The 18577-nt window shown below is 40.3% G+C and overlaps 1 protein-coding gene and 6 non-coding genes across 7 annotated transcripts in view; 1 reads left to right on the top strand and 6 right to left on the bottom strand.

The window, feature by feature from the left end:
- Positions 1 to 18577, top strand: part of fbln2 (fibulin 2) — a 152809-nt gene that overhangs the window by 101200 nt on the left and 33032 nt on the right. Inside the window, exon 8 of the mRNA XM_074666100.1 lies at positions 7222 to 7323. Coding sequence (XP_074522201.1) covers positions 7222 to 7323 — 102 coding nt within the window. The remainder of the gene's footprint in view (positions 1 to 7221; positions 7324 to 18577) is intronic.
- On the bottom strand, positions 49 to 137 carry trnay-gua (transfer RNA tyrosine (anticodon GUA)). The gene is given in 2 exon segments: positions 49 to 84; positions 101 to 137. It is a non-coding gene; the product is annotated as a tRNA-Tyr (tRNA).
- On the bottom strand, positions 392 to 480 carry trnay-gua (transfer RNA tyrosine (anticodon GUA)). The gene is given in 2 exon segments: positions 392 to 427; positions 444 to 480. It is a non-coding gene; the product is annotated as a tRNA-Tyr (tRNA).
- trnay-gua (transfer RNA tyrosine (anticodon GUA)) lies at positions 735 to 823 on the bottom strand. The gene is given in 2 exon segments: positions 735 to 770; positions 787 to 823. It is a non-coding gene; the product is annotated as a tRNA-Tyr (tRNA).
- On the bottom strand, positions 1422 to 1510 carry trnay-gua (transfer RNA tyrosine (anticodon GUA)). The gene is given in 2 exon segments: positions 1422 to 1457; positions 1474 to 1510. It is a non-coding gene; the product is annotated as a tRNA-Tyr (tRNA).
- trnay-gua (transfer RNA tyrosine (anticodon GUA)) lies at positions 1765 to 1853 on the bottom strand. The gene is given in 2 exon segments: positions 1765 to 1800; positions 1817 to 1853. It is a non-coding gene; the product is annotated as a tRNA-Tyr (tRNA).
- trnay-gua (transfer RNA tyrosine (anticodon GUA)) lies at positions 2108 to 2196 on the bottom strand. The gene is given in 2 exon segments: positions 2108 to 2143; positions 2160 to 2196. It is a non-coding gene; the product is annotated as a tRNA-Tyr (tRNA).

Here is an 18577-nt window from a genome sequence, read left to right as displayed (position 1 = left end):
AAATTCAAGCAACAGTTCTTCAGCAAATAGAGGCTAGAAATAAAGACATCCTTCGAGCCGGAGTTGAACCAGCGACCTAAGGATAACTGCCTTTAGCATCCTACAGTCCTCCGCTCTAACAACTGAGCTATCGAAGGGGGCACAACAGGAAAACCCACCCTCTTACCCACCCTGACAAGGCACTACCTGTGTCAAATTATTTGTGTTTGCTCAAATGCTCAACGGTACCTTGAACTTTGTTAGTCAGTTTTGCCTGATAACTAGTCATGTGTTGATGTTTGACCCAATGGAGAGCAAGGCCAATTCAATGTCATCTCAGATTTTAGATAACTTGTATCTCTCTAAATTCAAGCAACAGTTCTTCAGCAAATAGAGGCTAGAAATAAAGACATCCTTCGAGCCGGAGTTGAACCAGCGACCTAAGGATAACTGCCTTTAGCATCCTACAGTCCTCCGCTCTAGCAACTGAGCTATCGAAGCGGGCACAACAGGGAAACCCACCCTCTTACCCACCCTGACAAGGCAGCACTGGTGTCAATTTGTTTGCGTTTGCTCAAATGCTCAACGGTACCTTAAACTTTGTAACTCAGTTTTGCCTGATAACTAGTCACGTCTTGATGTTTGACCCAGTGTAGAGCAAGGCCAATTCAATGTCATCTCAGAATTTGCATAACTTGTATCTCTCTAAATTCAAGCAACAGTTCTTCAGCAAATAGAGGCTAGAAATAAAGACATCCTTCGAGCCGGAGTTGAACCAGCGACCTAAGGATAACTGCCTTTAGCATCCTACAGTCCTCCGCTCTACCAACTGAGCTAACGAAGGGGGCACAACAGGGAAACCCACCCTCTTACCCACCCTGACAAGGCAGCACTGGTGTGAAATTATATGCGTTTGCTCAAACGCTCAACAGTACCTTAAACTTTGTAACTCAGTTTTGCCTGATAACTAGTCATGTCTTGATGTTTGACCCAATGGAGAGCAAGGCCAATTCAATGTCATCTCAGAATTTGCATAACTTGCATCTCTCTTAATTCAAGCAACGGGTTCTTCAGCAAATAGAGAATAGAAATAAAGACATGCTTTGAGCCAGAGTTGAACCAGCGACTTAAGGATAACTGCCTTTAGCATCCTACAGTCCTCCGCTCTACCAACTGAGCTATCGAAGGGGGCACAACAGGGAAACCCACCCTCTTACCCACCCTGACAAGGCAGCACTGGTGTCAATTTGTTTGCGTTTGCTCAAATGCTCAACGGTACCTTGAACTTTGTTAGTCAGTTTTGCCTGATAACTAGTCATGTCTTGATGTTTGACCCAATGGAGAGCAAGGCCAATTCAATGTCATATCAGAATTTGCATAACTTGCATCTCTCTTAATTCAAGCAACAGTTCTTCAGCAAATAGAGGCTAGAAATAAAGACATCCTTCGAGCGGGAGTTGAACCAGCGACCTAAGGATAACTGCCTTTAGCATCCTACAGTCCTCCGCTCTACCAACTGAGCTATCAAAGGGGGCACAATAGGGAAACCCACCCTCTTACCCACCCTGACAAGGCAAGACTGGTGTCAAATTACTTGCGTTTGCTCAAAAGTTCAAGGGTCCCTTAAACTTTGTAACTCAGTTTTGCCTGATAACTAGTCATGTCTTGATGTTTGACCCAATGGAGAGCAAGGCCAATTCAATGTCATCTCAGAAATTGCATAACTTGCATCTCTCTTAATTCAAGCAACAGTTCTTCAGCAAATAGAGGCTAGAAATAAAGACATCCTTCGAGCCGGAGTTGAACCAGCGACCTAAGGATAACTGCCTTTAGCATCCTACAGTCCTCCGCTCTACCAACTGAGCTATCGAAGGGGGCACAACAGGGAAACCCACCCTCTTACCCACCCTGACAAGGCAGCACTGGTGTCAATTTGTTTGCGTTTGCTCAAATGCTCAACGGTACATTGAACTTTGTTAGTCAGTTTTGCCTGATAACTAGTCACGTCTTGATGTTTGACCCAATGGAGAGCAAGGCCAATTCAATGTCATATCAGAATTTGCATAACTTGCATCTCTCTTAATTCATGCAACAGTTCTTCAGCAAATAGAGAATAGAAATAAAGACATCCTTCGAGCCGGAGTTGAACCAGCAACCTAAGGATAACTGCCTTTAGCATCATACAGTCCTCTGCTCTACCAACTGAGCTATCGATGGGGGCACAACAGGGAAACCCACCCTCTTACCCACCCTGACAAGGCAACACTGGTGTCAAAGCATGTGCATTTAGTCAAACGTTCAACGGTACCTCAGACTTTGGAAGTGAGTTTTGCCTGATAACTAGTCATGTCTTGATGTTTGACCCAGTTTAGAGCAAGGCCAATTCAATGTCATCTCAGAATTTGCGTAACTTGCATCTCTCTCAATTCAAGCAACAGTTCTTCAGCAAATAGAGGCTAGAAATAAAGACATCCTTCGAGCCGGAGTTGAACCAGCGACCTAAGGAGTATAGAGCCCTGATATGATCATACTGTTTTTTGTTGTTTGTAAAGCTTAGGCACATGAAGTACACTGGAGTGGACGAATGCATTGAATATTAGAAAAGAAAGGGGAAAAAAAGAAATGAAAATACATAAGTACATGGGCTTTTATATAAAAAATAAAAGTACGATTGACTGGACTTAAAAGGGACAAAAACCCTTGGTAACCAAGTCAGGAGTTTATCTCGAACATGTCCAACATTTGAAATCATCTCCATAAATGTTTGTCAGTTTTAGAGGCAGAACTCTCAGAATATGGACTGATTATTTTTCATGGTTTCATTTAATGTCAGCCCGTCACAGGTTTCTTTATAACGTTACAACATGAAGGCCCAGGAGCTTGCAACATTAAACTCCTATTCATCCACTTAGTCTGACTTTGAACTTTTCCATTCAGAACTCTCATTCAACTTTCAAGTGATGCTCACAAAGGTTGCAAGTGCAGACGAGTGCTGCCACTGTTGCCCTTTAGCGGTTTCCCACAGAGCTGCCTAATCAGAAGAAAAGTGACTTTTAGAGGAAGGGGCTGATAGAGACAGGCGCTGAATGGGCTCTTTGAGACTGAGGTTGAGCTGAGGGGCAGCATGGGTGGCCTGTGTACCATGATTAGAGATTGTTTTGAGCTGCTAATCATGCAAAACTACTTCAATGGCACCACAGAATAAAACAGTAGAGCTGAAAATTAGCATTGTAAAGTAGGCCTGAGATTATGATACCGAGTGTGGGTGGTGGGTTAACCACACCTACTGCTGAGGGCTCCGAGTTGTTGTTTTAACACAGACCTTAAAGCTGTCGATCATCTCTTTCCATCAGCAAAAAGTAAAAGTAGCAAAAACTTTGTTGCCTTAATTTCACAAAAGCACGGTGGCGGCTAAACAAACAGCAGCGATATATGATCACAGGTGCCTCAGGCTGTCTCAAATAACATACTGTACTCTCGAGGGCCTCAGTATATGATCTCTGCCATCTAATGACAGCTCCACAAACATAAACAGGGATTTTAGGGAGAGAGGAAAGTAATAAAGAAGTTTGAAGTGATGATCCTGAAGGTAACTGCTATAAAACAAGACCTGACATCCATCAAGAATGCAAGAGCAGTGAGGAAAGACAGTAAATGTTTAATCACCAAGACAAATTAAAGCAATGACCCCAAAGTGATGTGAAGTTAAGATGGTGCTGACAATCAGTAGATTTATTGTGCTACACACGGAATCACATCTTAGCATGAGGAGCTATGGATCTACAATCTGACAAAATGTTGTCACTCTTGTGCATTGGCCCCTGAATTGTTAGTTTAAAAACAAATTATAGGTATTTTTTTATTATTCTCAGCTCAAAATTCTGGTCATTTGCTGTGTATTAAGTGCAGCCTCTGATGACAACCCGAGCCGTTGCACCTGTACACAGTTACTACCAAAATGCTGCACTGCTCCACTGCATGGACGCAAAAGAAACAAGATGGCAGTTTGGAAAGTGGCACAGTTTGTCTGTATTAAAAAGACAAAGATGAAGACATCTGTAGGCTGTTCACCTGGTACCAACCTTGAGGGAAAGCGGGAAGGCTGGTAATATCAGCTCTGCCAAGGGTAGTCACTCTGCAAACCTATTCGACATGGTGTGCACACAGATTACAATACCCTTTTTAGCCATATCAAATAAAGTGTGCTCAGTTTTGACTGTCTTCTAAGTATTTCCTCACCTTTTAGTCAAAACTTGAATATCAGTTGAAAAAAGTTGCTTCGGAAAACCTTTACATTACATTAAAACTGTATGTCTGTAAAAATCCATATCTTTCTAGCATGACATATATATGAAATAAGAAGAGGACTGATTCATGGGCATAGTTTGCAGAAATAAAAACACACACTCATCTAGATTAAGGTGTTTTTTTAAATCATTATTATCCAAATATTTGTGAGTACATGGGAACTTAAAGGGACTTATAAGGACTTTCTAAGTGATCTTGAAAAAGTCTCACTTCTAAATATAAGCCTGATCCTAATCAACACTTTAAAATGAGATTGTCAGCGCCAATGTAGGTTATTTCTAAATGCTATTTTACATCTCTCTGGCCGGGTAAGATAGGACCAGATTGATTTCTGGCATATCAAAGTCTCTATGACAACACCACCTAAGCTGACAAAGCTTAGGAGAGTGATCGGTGTTTTTCTCTGCTGAAACGATTTCTGTGATTAATTTTGTACTGATGGTGGACACAGGAGCTTAACTGTCAGACAGAAAAAGGACAGAAGAGCAGAAGAAAGATAAACAGGAGAGAGATAGAGCACGAGCTAAAGGCTAACACAGGGGCCAGCTGCGTTAAATATAAACAGCTACTAAACTACTTACAAACTGACAGTGTTCACTTAGCGGGGTTTCACAGGGGGAGGTGAGGTGTAGGCGCTGAAGTCTTCAGGCCAGAGCACAGTTGACTGGATGCACCTGCTCAGTGTGTACTCCTGGCTCTAATAAAGCAGGTAAGCAGGGCTGAGAAGAGCTGACAGGATGTGTGCATAAAGAGCCTCACCCCCCTGTGCTGACAACATCCATTAGAAGATGAAGATGCCATGCACGTAATCCTGCTGATCGACTGTTAACACTGCAGCATCTTACTCTGCTGAACGTGCATTGCGGTGGTGCAGACCCTCAAGATGCAGGAGCCTCATCCTTAGAGACTCAAACAAAGGCCCTGCTCCTCTAGAGTGTCTGATTGTTAGTTATGAGAAGATCCTGATCAATGAATCGAGCAGCCGCCTGACACTGAACTGCTGCATAGCGTTAGTGAAGACTGTGTCCTCGAGAAAGAGTGGTGAAACAGTTCCCAGTGCATGCCTCTTCGAGGCAATCGAGCTGTTAAATAGCAAGAATTGATTCTGTTTTGCAGAATGTAAAGGCCCATGAGAGGCTCCTTCCTGCAGAGGTGTGAAGGTGGAGCCTCCAGGAGCAAAAAGATAGTGCAATGAATTACCAGGACAGCAGAGAAAACAGCACAGGGAAGAAGAGTTTATGACGACGTTATGCGTGAATGACTGTCCTGCAGGTGTAACTGTGTGGAGTCATTAGGGATGGGTACCGAATTAGGTACTTTTATAGGTACAGACTGAATTCTGTCAAAGGAACCCGGTAAGAAATTCACGTAAAATCAAAAGGTACCATGTTTAGGATGCATCCTTGTGACTGTGAGGAAGTGGATGAGTAGGTGATTTCCATGCTGGACATGAACACAGCATTGCACGGTTATATATTGAAGAATAAATATGTTAAATTGAAAAAACTTTATATTTTATTTTTAAATAAATTGATATTTTTTACCACATAAACAAAGAAAGTACAGAAAATTGGTACTGGCAAGTACCGATAGTAATTGCCATGCACTTGGCATCGGTACAGCATCATATCAAATGTGAAAGGTACCCATCCCTACTTTAGAGAGATAGACCAATGTGTTTTATTCAGGGTTGATACCAATATCGGTTATTAGTTGTCAAGAAGGCCAATGACTGATATTTGAAGCTAATGTTTATTCGCATTGAAAGCAAAAATTATGGCGTCATCAAAATTTTGAATAAAATAAACTCCAACAACTACGTTTCATTGCCTTTAAGCATATGTCAAATGAACAGCTCCCAGGCTAAGCAGCATGTCTTATAAAGCTAAATGAAAATGTAAAAAACCTGGGACTTGGATGTTTAGCACAATTCCAGGAGAGTCTGCTGCCTAAACTTGCATTCAAAACATTTATCTCCACCTAGAAAAACCTTTTTTCCTCTCTCCAGTATGTGTGAGCACTGTGCATGCACAGCTTTTACTGCTGATTGGTTGTTACCTGAGCCATGGCTCTGCGTGTAACCAATCAGATGGTACTGTGAATCGGACAGTGCGGGAGACAGTGTGTCAGAGTCAAAATAAAACAGTTTTAAATTATTTTTTTTATTTGTCTTTGGATTTCAAAAAGGGCCAATATGCCTCAAAAATGCCTCAAAAATGCTGCTAATTGTCTAGCCTAGCTTTAGACATACTTTGCAGCGTGCAGTTGATTGTCCCTCATCTGTCACTCCAAGAACAAACCAGTTCAAAACCACTGACAATACTATTTCTTTCCTGGGAACAAACTTCTCACTCTTGTTTGCGGTAGCCATGTTGTTGACGTGTGTGGGGGGCTATGGAAGCATCTTGGGGCAAAATTTGCGCTTTAGCAAGAGAACAAAAAATTCTCTCTTTTTTTTTTTTCTTCCACGATAAAGAACTTGAATATATCTATAAAAGCTATATATTGTCCGGGCCTAATTTCCACCTAAGTTTGTAAATATTAGTCAGTGATGATTAGCAGTTATATTGAGTTTTCATTGTGGGGGAAGGGATAGAGATGGGTACTGAATTAGGTACTTTTATAGGTACTGACAGAATTGTGTTAAAAGTACTGGGTAACAAATTCACATAAAATCAAATCCATGCTGGACATGAACTCAGCATTGCAAGGTTATATATTGAAGAATAAATATGTTAAATTGAAAAAACTTTATATTTTATTATTTAAAAAATAGGTATTTTTTTTACCACATCAACACAAAAAAGTACCAGAAATTGGTACCTTTGAGTACTGGTACGGATTGCCAGGTACTGGGCATCTGTACCGTATCATTTGGAATGTGAAAGGTACCCATCCCTGGGAGTCATGCTGCTTATTTGTTGTCTCCCCCAGAAAACGGTCCCTGCAGTCAGCAGTGTACGGTGGTGGCAGGCCGGGCTCGCTGCTCCTGCTTCCCAGGCTTTTCTCTGATGATGGATGGACACACGTGTGAAGGTAAGGCCCACCTGTTGGCAGTAATTGGAGCGATTCACAATTCTTGTATCCTTTAAGCCCCCAACCCCCCCTTCCTCTAAAACATGGTTGCACAAAGTCACAAACAACCCAGCAGTGGCAACAACACCACTCGCTTCTGTATAAATGAAGAAAACGAACACATACAGCCATGGCAACAGAACATAAGAGCATTGGAGCAGTATGTCCAGAGATCAGGACACTTTTTAATTGGATGCAGTCACTCATGAAGCAGGAAAATGCAGCTCTTGTGGCGCTAAACAATGCATCGACTGATTGAGCTCCAGCTTCCTCGTGCCTGGAGCAGTAGTCAACCTTAGCCAATTACTCTTGGTGGCAACTAAAGCTGCGAAAACAAACACTTCACACAACATCTGTATACTTAGCTGCAATCCTTTCATAAAACCCTGAAGGATAACGTAGTATAATGAACGCCAGAGCTTTCCATCCAACCCCAAGGATATATCTGAAAAAATACCCAAGTGAGGAGAACCAACTCTGTCACTGTGTTCATTTATTTTTTAAACCAGCGCTCTGAAAGTAGCTTGTGCTACAGCCTGCTTTCAATCAGGAATAAACATATACAGACTGCATACAGACTGGCTGCATGCAGAGACGCACTTTCTCTTGTTCGGCTGAAGTTAGGTTAATAACTCCTTTTATTGGGAGTATTGAGGCTTCAAAATAGAAATGTTTCTCTGACTGAAAGACTTCTGACTGTTCAGGATCAAGGGGCAACATCAAGTGCTATCAGTTGCTGTGTCCACAGATTGGCTACATTTCGTCATGGAGACTACGTCCATAATTTACATAGTTTGTGTTCAGGAAATGACTTTTTGAAGCTTGTGTGCTTTGTGTCGTGGTGACACCTCAGATGATTTCTCTAGCAGTACAGACAGTTTGGTTTGAAATGAGGCACGCAGATACAGCATTTTTAAAAGTTGGCTCTGTAAATACAAACTCTAGTATCTCGCAAAAGTGACTTTGAAACCTAAGCTTCTTTTGATGCTACAGGTTTTTTGAGACCTGTACACAGGTTATTGTGGGCTGAAACACTGATAAAGATGAAATTAGATAAAACTCTCCATAGCTCACTGGAAGATTGTGTGTATCAGTGGCATTTTCTCCCAGAGGCCAATGGAAGCCATGCTTCCTTTTTTTGTCCGGACTGTAGCTGTGGTTTAATAAAAATACTCCTTTTAACAGTTTCGATAATTCTTCTGTGTTTGGTCACTGTCATCTCTTCCTTATTTCTCCCCTCTACTTATTGAGCAGTTTACAATGTGTGAAACAGCGCCCTCCTAAATGTTATGTAGAAAATGAGTGGTGAAAATACGATGTTGCACACTGTTGTCCACTAGGAGGCCAAGCCGAGTTGGCGTCTCTTAGTGAAAAAAAACAAGAATGATAAACCAATCAGATGAGGCTGTGGTCATGACACTGCTCAGCTGTGACTAGCCAAGACTGTGTCAAGGGAAGCCACCCCGTCTTTGGCCTCAAACCAATCAAATCACAGTATGGTCATCACCAAGCCACTGAATGAAATCAGGGAGATTAGCACTTTAGCAGTGTGCATGAAGCGGCCAGTTGTGCATCTGGATGGGCGGTTGAGTAAATTAATATGATGTTTAAGCTAAGTCAAGAGGGCAATTTACATGAATGAGTGACTGATGGTGGGAAAGTGAAAGGGTGTATGTCGGTGTTCAAAGTGTTGGTTACATAACAAGTGTGTGTGAGTAAAATGAGCACTCTCTGGGCGCTCTAACATGTTTTCATTCCATTACATGAATTAGCGAAACACAAACTGCAACAAAGCCTTTTACCCCAATCATGTACCCCACTCCCTTAAAACATACAGATTAGAGACTTTGGTGACTGGTAGGTGTCAGATGAGTTGCAAAAGCTATAACAAGAATGCAAACAGATCAACACAAATGCAAAAGTCACAACCCAACCAAAGTACAGCCACAATAGAAGAGGTCAACTTTAAGGGTTTAATAATAGAAAGTTATTCCAAAGGACAAAGAAAAATATGTGAAAGTAAACTACAGTACAGTTTTTTCATACCTTCAGCTATGATAAATATAGCTATAATGCTAATGTCATGACAGGAATGAGTCACAAAGCTAAATAAAAGATGACACATTACAGGTAAATACCATAGAAATACAAGTACCACAAATGATATCACAAGATGAGACCCCTATGAATCTTTTACTTACTTTGATATCTTTTCTGTGTCAGTTGGGGTAACCATCCATCATAAAATGGTTAGAGTTGACCTCTTCTGTTGTGTTAATGCTTTTGCAAACCCTCTGACACCTACTGGCTAAAAACACACACACACAAACACACCTTTTGATCCCACTACCCAACATGAACACAAGTAACTCCCATTTAATCAGTGAACCGCATCCCCACACAACCTGTGATCCAATACAACTGTGATGCATTCACTTAAGTCTTAAGCTCTGTAAATCTAGTACAGTTACTCATCTCACAGTAAAACACATCACCACTATCTCACTTCAACACTAACTGCCTATCGGTCCATTTTTCATTAAAGCTTTTTACTGCGTCAACTCTCCTTTCCAGGCTCTTTGATAGAGACATTTCTAAGCTTTAAACATATTCAGGAGACCTTTCTGCTGCCGCTGTTCTCCACAACCTGCCACACTGCATCTATAACATGATGGACAGTTTGACTGCCTCACAAATATGAAATCTAAAATACTGAAATCGCCCTCTGGTTGCTTACCTCAGTACAGTTAACATGAGTTTATTAACACTGACAAACACTAAACAATAACACAAACATGGAATTAATACATAAAATCATAAAATATTACTTAGAATTTAATATTATTATCTATTTTACAAGAACAGCAGGCCCTCAAGATTTTGGCCCTGAGACAAATGCGGTGGATGTCTCCTGACTCAGAGCAACAATGTGAAGTAACAGACGTATGACAGAAGTTAAATTAAGGGATAGTGGTAAATGGTAACACAAGTAAACAACCATATTAAGTAAAGGCAAACTATAAAGTATGAAATAGTTTAATGATGCTTTACCAATCCTCAAAACCTTGTGCAAAGATTCCCAGCAGGGCTCATTTAGTTTTCTTTATATCATAAACCAATACATGAAGCTCATATTGACAGCAGGAACACAAAGACCATGAGCCAATGCCCTGATAAAGTCATACAGAGGATAATACATCATCAGGCCAACAGTTCACTGTTTATTGGACTGTATTGAATGCTTACTGTGCATTACTTCATACCTCTGTACCACTCCTCTCTCCTGCGTGTTTGTTACTCTGAAACCTGTTATTTCCACCTGATGTACGCCTTTAACACCTAAATTCACTGCAACATTATTTTGATTTTGTTGGGTTTTTTAAACAGCTTTGTGACCTAGGTTTGAGGAAACATGGCTCTGGGTGGAGAAAATAGCGCATTAGTTAGGGATTTCCAGTCAGGGATTAACACACTCGGTGCTCTGGTTTCTGCCTGTACAGAGTAATGCGTATTAACTATTCAGTCGTACCTGTCAGAGGCTTTGTACAGTAAATCTGCTCTACTTATTTCCTTTTCCCCCTAAAATCAACACCATTTTACTTCTCTCATTCATTTCCAACATCTTAAAAGTAACTGGATGAAACTTTAAAGACCCAATTAGACAAGTGTGTAGTATAAGGGGAATTTTTCTAGTATCATCCTTGTTTCTCATTCTTGACATGATTAAGTGAAATTGTGTTCAATTTATCAGGAATATTGTGAAAGAACACAGATGACTGTAAAAGCAACAAAATGCAACAAATGAGGGCAGCCGTAGCTCAGTGGTCTGGTTCTCTGAACAGGAGGATTAGGGGTGAGGGATTGGGGCAATTTGGGGTGCCACAATCTTCTTGGCAAAGTTATAGAATATATATAGAATACCATAGACTCCAACAACTTAACAACACCTAAAAAACGGTCAAAATGTCCAGCATAATGTGTTTGATAAGGCTAAACTCAAGATGATAAAGTTTTATTGGTTTGCTGAGTACGGTGGATTTGGCTGATAGAGAACCACTTGTAATCAGTCCTCTCCAGGATGTGATTTTCAAAAAAAACAAAAACACAGAGGTGGGGTGTATTAATTATTTACAAGCAATCAAGTGGCCTAATTCTTTTTAAGTTAATTGTAGTCCCCAAACATTCATTTTTATTGCAAACTAAAAAGACATGAAAGATTTAGTTCTCTGCGATGACCACACCTGTGATGTGGGAAGTGGCCTAATTAGGTTTCAGGAACATGGACAGGAGCGATCACACCAACATGGCTCAGTCAGACTGTGAAACTTGACATAAAACCTAATCGATTAGGATTTGACCTCATGCAAACATAATTCAGCTAATTGGAGTACAGTACTGTGGGGGGGGGGGTGGTGAAAGTTTGTATGTGCTTTGCGGGGGTCTTGGTGGGGTGGGAATGGGTAAGGGTTGTTTTTTAGACATGTACAGCACTTTGTGCTACAGTTTTTTTGTATGAAAAGTGCTCTATACATAAAATTTGATTTGATTTGATTCGATTCGATTTGACTAAGTAAGCCGTTTGCTCTGATGTTGGACTTCATGTGGCCTTTTCAGCTTTCCTGCACATCATCTGCAGTGTTAAACCCTTCTTTTATCCACATCACTGCAAACTTCTGAGCAGGGACCAAATGCATGTTTAGCCCACTAACTGCCACGAAGAGAAGATTTGTCAGTATGGTCTTCTTCATTCTGTTAGAATAGAATAGAATAGAATAGAATAGAATAGAATAGAATAGAATAGAATAGAATAGAATAGAAAATGCTTTATTTATCCTCAAGGGGAAATTCAGGAGGAGTCACAGCAGCAATCAAGAAAACAAAAAGTAAGAAAGTGTATAGAAAGTGCAAAAAGGTCCAAAAAGAGATAGATGATGACAGCTAGTCCATCATTGTCCAGTTCAGCCAGTCTCCACCTCCACAGGGTCCAAGACTGAGCTTCTTCAGCAGTCTGTTCAGTCTCTGTCTCCTGTATCCTGTCTGCTCACAACAGGTGAAGCTCTTCCAATGTGGCGATGGTGTCTGGTGTTAGCTCCGTTAGCCATGTCTGTGAATAGCATGATGCTACTCTACCTTCTGGTATTCCCTCCGTTGCTGGGTTAGCACAGCTAGCTCGTCCATCTTATTGGAGATAGATCTTACTTTCCCAATAACGATGGATGGAAGGACAGGTCCATGTCGTCACTTTTTAGCTCTCACCTGAGAACCAGCACGTTGTCCTCACCTCCTTCTCCTCACCTTGTGGGGAAACATCAGGCCTAGCACCAGTTAGCATTGACATGCTACAAGCTGCTAACAACTGATTTCACATGTAAACAATGCAGCCATGGTTACATCTCCAGACAAACACAGGAGAAAAAGTAGTAAAAATATTACTGAAGACAAAACCAGTTTGGTGTCCACAACCAACAAATGAGCCAAACAAAGCAATGATCCTCTCCAAATACAAAGATTACAAAAAAGAGAGGAAAAAATTATAAGAAATGGACAAAGAAGAGAGAGCTGCTGCAAAAGGCAGCCACAACCAACAGGGCGGCGCCTAGCAGCATAAAAGATGTTGTGCTCAGAAGTGAGGATGTGATTCATGGCACTAAACCCACGTTCACACTCTGTGCATGAGGACATGAAATTCCAAGACTGCTGTCAGTTCGGGTCAGGTGAAAGTTAGTGCCTGCAAAGTAGGCTATGCTTTGAAGAAAAGTGTCATTACCTGCCTATTTTAATTGTTTTTTAATAATTGAGCAGGTCAAAAACATTACCTCCATTTTGAGTTTAAGCTGGTGTGGACCAAAGCTGAGCTGAAAGAGAGAAAATGAGACATGGGTGGCCAAAACACAACTCCAGGTGAATGCTGATGCCTATTGCATGTGGAGATAGAGTAACAGTTTTCTGACATCACATCCATTATGACTTTATTAGGAGATAAAACAGAGCATTAGGAACATTTAGCTAACACTAACACAGGCTCCTTCATCAGTACAATGAATGTTTCGTTCATGAAGGTGTAGTGAACAGTTTTTGTTCCAGCTTAAGAGAGGTGTTGATTCCACTTTATGGCCATTTTGGGGACTGTTGTGTTTAATTTTATGTTTGACGTCTTTCAGCAACAATTAGTGCTTTAGAGTAAAATATCTACTTTACAGGACATCAAGGGCAGTTTGAAAACTTGTTGCAAGTTCTTTTTTACTGGATGTTTTGTTGATGAAAAAGAAAAACCCTGCAATGTACCAATCACTGGACTAGGGGTGCTGCGCCTGAGAATCAAAACAAATTGAAATGAGAATAAAAAGGTCATTCACTGTGGAAAAATATCACATAGAAAGACAATTAGCATGTCTTCGAGAGCGAAATGTAAAGTGTTTTCATGCCAGTTATCATTTTCCATGAGTGGCCTTATAACCACACATTTCCAGGAGCAGTTAGTATAAATTGATTTGTGAATTTGGAGCAGGGGAGAACTTGGCAGCAGTGTTCCTGTGTGATTTAAAGTGATCTATGGTTAACTCCGGAATCCAATATACTCCAGCTCAATAAGTGTACCCCCCTTAAAGCACACATACCTTTAAAAGTATACATAATGTTATTGTAGAGATAGAGACCGCGAGGAAGTTAATGATATTTGCATTGATTTGGTTTATTATTGGTTCTCCAGCGTGTGCTGCTTTTCTACTTGCTGGGGAAAATGATTTACCTGCAGCTCTTAGAGTGAATGCACACAGCGAAACGTGCAGTTTCTCTCAGAGTTTATTTAAACTGTCTGTCAGCCAGCCAGCGGGATAATACCTCTGCATGCACAAGCACTACAGAAGAGTGAGTGTGTCTCTCCCATCACTTCATTCAGAGAGCGGAGCGGGGACCTCCCTCTCCAAAGTGTTTCCACATGTGAACACGTGGGTGGGCAGCTCTGGATTTGGACAGGAATGAAACAAAGCAAATTGTGCTACAAGATGTGAGTGTGTGTGGGGGGGGCATCAGAGGATCTGATGGAGTTGTAAGTAGACTGTGAAGTAAACAGCGGAGTTTCTGCTGTTGTGGGTTTATCACACAGACCGTGAATACACTGTGAATGATTAACACCTTGGATGTTTGCAGAATCTCAAATGTGCTGAGCAAATGTTAGCACTCCTGTGATAATTTAATTCACAGATGAACAGTACACTGTAGCTGCTAACACCTCCTTTAAATATTCAGCTGCACATTAAGGTGAATTAATGTAAGTCTTTAAGACGTAAATGCACGGTGACATATCTGTGTGAGAAAACAGGATCCTCTCTGTGTGTGAAGAAAGCTCAAACCCTGTTTGAATAGCAAGTGTGTGTGTGTGTGTGTGTGTGTGTGTTAGACAGTTAATCAGTGTTTTGACATTATCTCTGCTCATCACCAGGAAGTGAAACACAAACAAAAGCATAATGACAACTCCAAATTCAAGTACTGTGGTATCAAGGTTTTTAATGTGTGGTTGCCATCACCCCTCTTAGTGAAAACACTGGCCCAAACAAGCTTTCGTAAACAAGAGCAGAGTTAGATTTGTTTTTAGAAAATGCATGAATTATAGCTCAGAGGTCGGCCTGAAAAGCTTTTACGTGGTTGAGACCTTGAACTACATAGTTGTCAAGACAACTGCATTATGATCTCACTTTGTTTTTTTGTTTACAAGCTGGAATTCCTTGAAAATAATATTTTATCTAATTTGCCAACCCTTATGGAAGATATTACAACTGGCTGACCACATGGTTTAAAGCCAGAGAAGCTGATGAACCAATAAGAGAAGCCTTCAGGCCCAATCCAGGGTAAAGGTCACCTCTCTTCACTAATACCCATAACACATTATTCAAATCTATAATCTTTCTCTGAGGTGTTCACCTATAGGGACTTATTATATGAGGGATGCACTGATCTGGTCCTGGTATCAGGTCCAAAAGAGACTCCAATGTCTGACCAGATATTAGTGACAAAAGGCTGATTCCTGACCCCCTTTTCTACCAAGTATTCCAGTTTAAATCATACAGTTTGTTTGCGTTTCCACAATCAACCGTGCAACCGTCCGAACTGAACAGCTTAGTGGAAACAAGACCATGGGAGGTCTATTCAGCTCAGTTTTAGGGATGCAACGTTCTGATCCTGGTATGGGTATCAGCCCTGACACAGTCCCTCAAAGCTGGATTGGGTATCAGGGGAAAGAATCGGTCCTGACTTAACACTAAGACTAAACTATGATTTAGTCTACAAGGCATAAAGTTTTTTTCAATTGAATAGTCACTTCTGTAAGTTCTGAAGGTTTGTTTTAACCACACTGCTTCTACATTTATTGCATACTTTAGTTGTAGTTAAAATAAATATCAACTTCATTAATTTCATATGGACTCATTTTTTGTCTTTTACTCAAAACATTGCCAGTCTTATTCCACAATAGAGCATGGGGATTAACATGTAACATTGGTATTGGATCAGTGTTGGTATCAGTTGATACCCAAGGTCCAGGTACCGGTATTGGGTCCAGAAAAGCTCTGACAGTGCAACCCTAATCAGTTTCATACTCTTCTGTGATTTCATCAACTGCGTCTGCTACATAAAATCATAAACATGGGAAGTTAAGGCCAAATCATTTATATAGCACATTTCAGCAACAAGGTGATTCAAAGTGTTCCACATAAGCCTAAAAACAATCATTGAAAAGATCAGCGAAACATAAAAAGAAAAAAATAAAAATCAATTAAAAGAAAATATTTTGGTTCAGGCAAAACATAAATCAATATATCAAATGAAACAGCAAAAAGAAGGTTAAAATTAATGAAACAGATTTTAAAATATAAGTTATAGTTATAAATTTGTTAAGATATTCTAATCAAGTCTTTAACCTTGATTCCAAGGAGCTGAGAGTTTCAACAGACCTGATACATTCTCAGAGTGTTAATTCCAGATATTTGGAGCATCAAAGCTGAATGCTGCTTCTAGGGTGAGCTGAAGTATGAAGGAAAATAACAACAGCAGCTCAGAAGTTTGGAGTTGTTTTATCAACAATTTTGCTGGCAACTTGGAACAGTTGGATCGGTGAATCACTACTTCATTTTTTTCCTTACAAATGTTTAACAGAAACAAAAGCGACAACCTCTGGTCTTGAGATATGAAGTCTCTGCATAAGTAGTAGAAACTGTAGTTCAGCCAACATCCACAAGAGGCTGGCTGCAGGAAAGGGAAACCACATACACACCCATTCAAAAATTACTACCTGTAAAGCAAAAATAAACAACAGTGACTTTGAAGCATGGTTCGAAAATTGTGTTTTGCCTTAGTACCTGATTTATCTGTTAACACACACCAAATGGGGGCAAATTTTCCTGTACCTTGTTTTTTTTTTTACATTTTGCCCATATAAGGGCATGGCTAATTTAATTGGCTGGTTGACATCCTGTAGCTGTGTATAAAGAGGCTGAAGGACCGCCTCTTCACCTCAGAAATAAGCTGAGTAGAGTCGAGCTTTGTCAACATGTCATCTGCTTACAACAGTATTCAAAACTACATACCAGAAGCAAATGAGTGATGTCATAGAAACTGTGTCCATATATTATAGTCTATGACAGAGGGAAAATGGAATAAGAGTTACCAAGATGAAATGCTTCAGTGTTTGTTGCTAACAGAGAAGAGGGGAACAACCTAGTTGTTTAACATGTCACATGACATGTCACCCACGTTCCAGCTAAATCTCTTATCTTTTGTCGCTCTAGCACCAGGTAATGGTTTATGTTCTTATAGAGGGTTTCACGTGGAGCAATGATCAGCAACGACTGTGTTCTGTAGTATGAGTGTGTTTGAACAGGCTTCTCTAGCTGTTGGTAAATGTTTGTTTGCATACAGAAGTGGCTGGGGCCAGTGCGGTTAAGAGGTTTTGGAGGGTACCCAGTAAGAATGGCACAATCGTAATTTATCACTCCACAAATGTGCAACGCAGCTCACAGCAGAGAGTTTAGGAGATGTCTGACAACGCTCGAGAGGTCCAATCAGTGAAATAAATGCAGCTGGACCCTGGGTGTACAGAGGCTTTACAGCAGCTCTTTCAGATGAGCCAGATCATTTGGCTGAGTTCAGCTAAGAGCTGCTGCTTCGGCTCCCAAACAGCTCTTTTTTAATGTCACTCCTGGACACGATTCAGCCAGATTTAGTGAGGTCCTGACTTGTGATTGGGAAGTGAGCACATTTTTCCACTGATACCATTCTATGTTATTCCACTTAAGCTGATAAGAAAGCCAAAACACCATCATGTTTCAAGGGTTGTAATGCCTGATTAATATTTTCTGCATTCAAATATCTCAACATGCTCTGCCTTCAGTGCTCCTTCCATAGTGACATTATTATGGACTGGAGTGGTTCAAAGAATTTTTAATATACAGTTCTAAAAACTTTAAACAAAATAGGTGCATTTTTTTTTTTTTGCTACAATTTGAAAAATTAGACCTCAGCAATAATTTTGACAGACCCTGTCCAAAAATGCTCAAATAATGTTGTTGTATAAACGAAAATAAAATATTATATATATATATATATATATATATATATATATATATATATATATATATATATATATATATATATATATATATATATATATATATATATGAACCCAGCTCATAAAGATGGATCCTCTCTTGCAGAAATGGAGTCTTTTGGCGTGGTAGGCTAGCATCAAGAAGTGTTTATGTCTAATTCAAGTGGGAATGTCCCCTTTTCCTTTTGAGGTACAAACTATCAAGTATCTTGTTTTTAGCTCAGAGACTCAGCAGTGTGGCCATGGCATTTTTTTTATATAGCCCAACAAGCTCAGTAGCTTGTCCATTTATTATGGACTCATCCACAGACTGTGTCAGCAATGGACAACATGCCCAAAAAAAAAGTATCCAGAGCCCCCCATCTTGTTTCAAAACAGCTTGGGTCTGATGCACTGAGACTGAATTTTTGTGTAACTAGTTTTTTCAAAGTTATCACACTAACATGTTTTGATGATATAAGGGCATGGCTGACTTGTCTGACGGGGGGCACCCTGTATCTGTCTACAAAATGGCTGTAGACTTACCTCTTAACCTCATCCTAATGCAAATGAAGCTTGGTTGAGTTTAGCATTACCAATATGGCTGCTGTCAGCGATAGGCTTCAAAACTCTGTA

This window comes from Halichoeres trimaculatus, unplaced genomic scaffold (assembly GCF_033239565.1).
Source record: "Halichoeres trimaculatus isolate MK-OKI-2021-1 unplaced genomic scaffold, fHalTri1.1 fHalTri1_scaffold_1, whole genome shotgun sequence".
Classification (NCBI taxonomy): domain Eukaryota; kingdom Metazoa; phylum Chordata; class Actinopteri; order Labriformes; family Labridae; genus Halichoeres; species Halichoeres trimaculatus.
The sequence above is the reverse complement of the archived record's forward strand: the minus strand, read 5'-3'. Positions and strand labels throughout refer to the sequence as shown.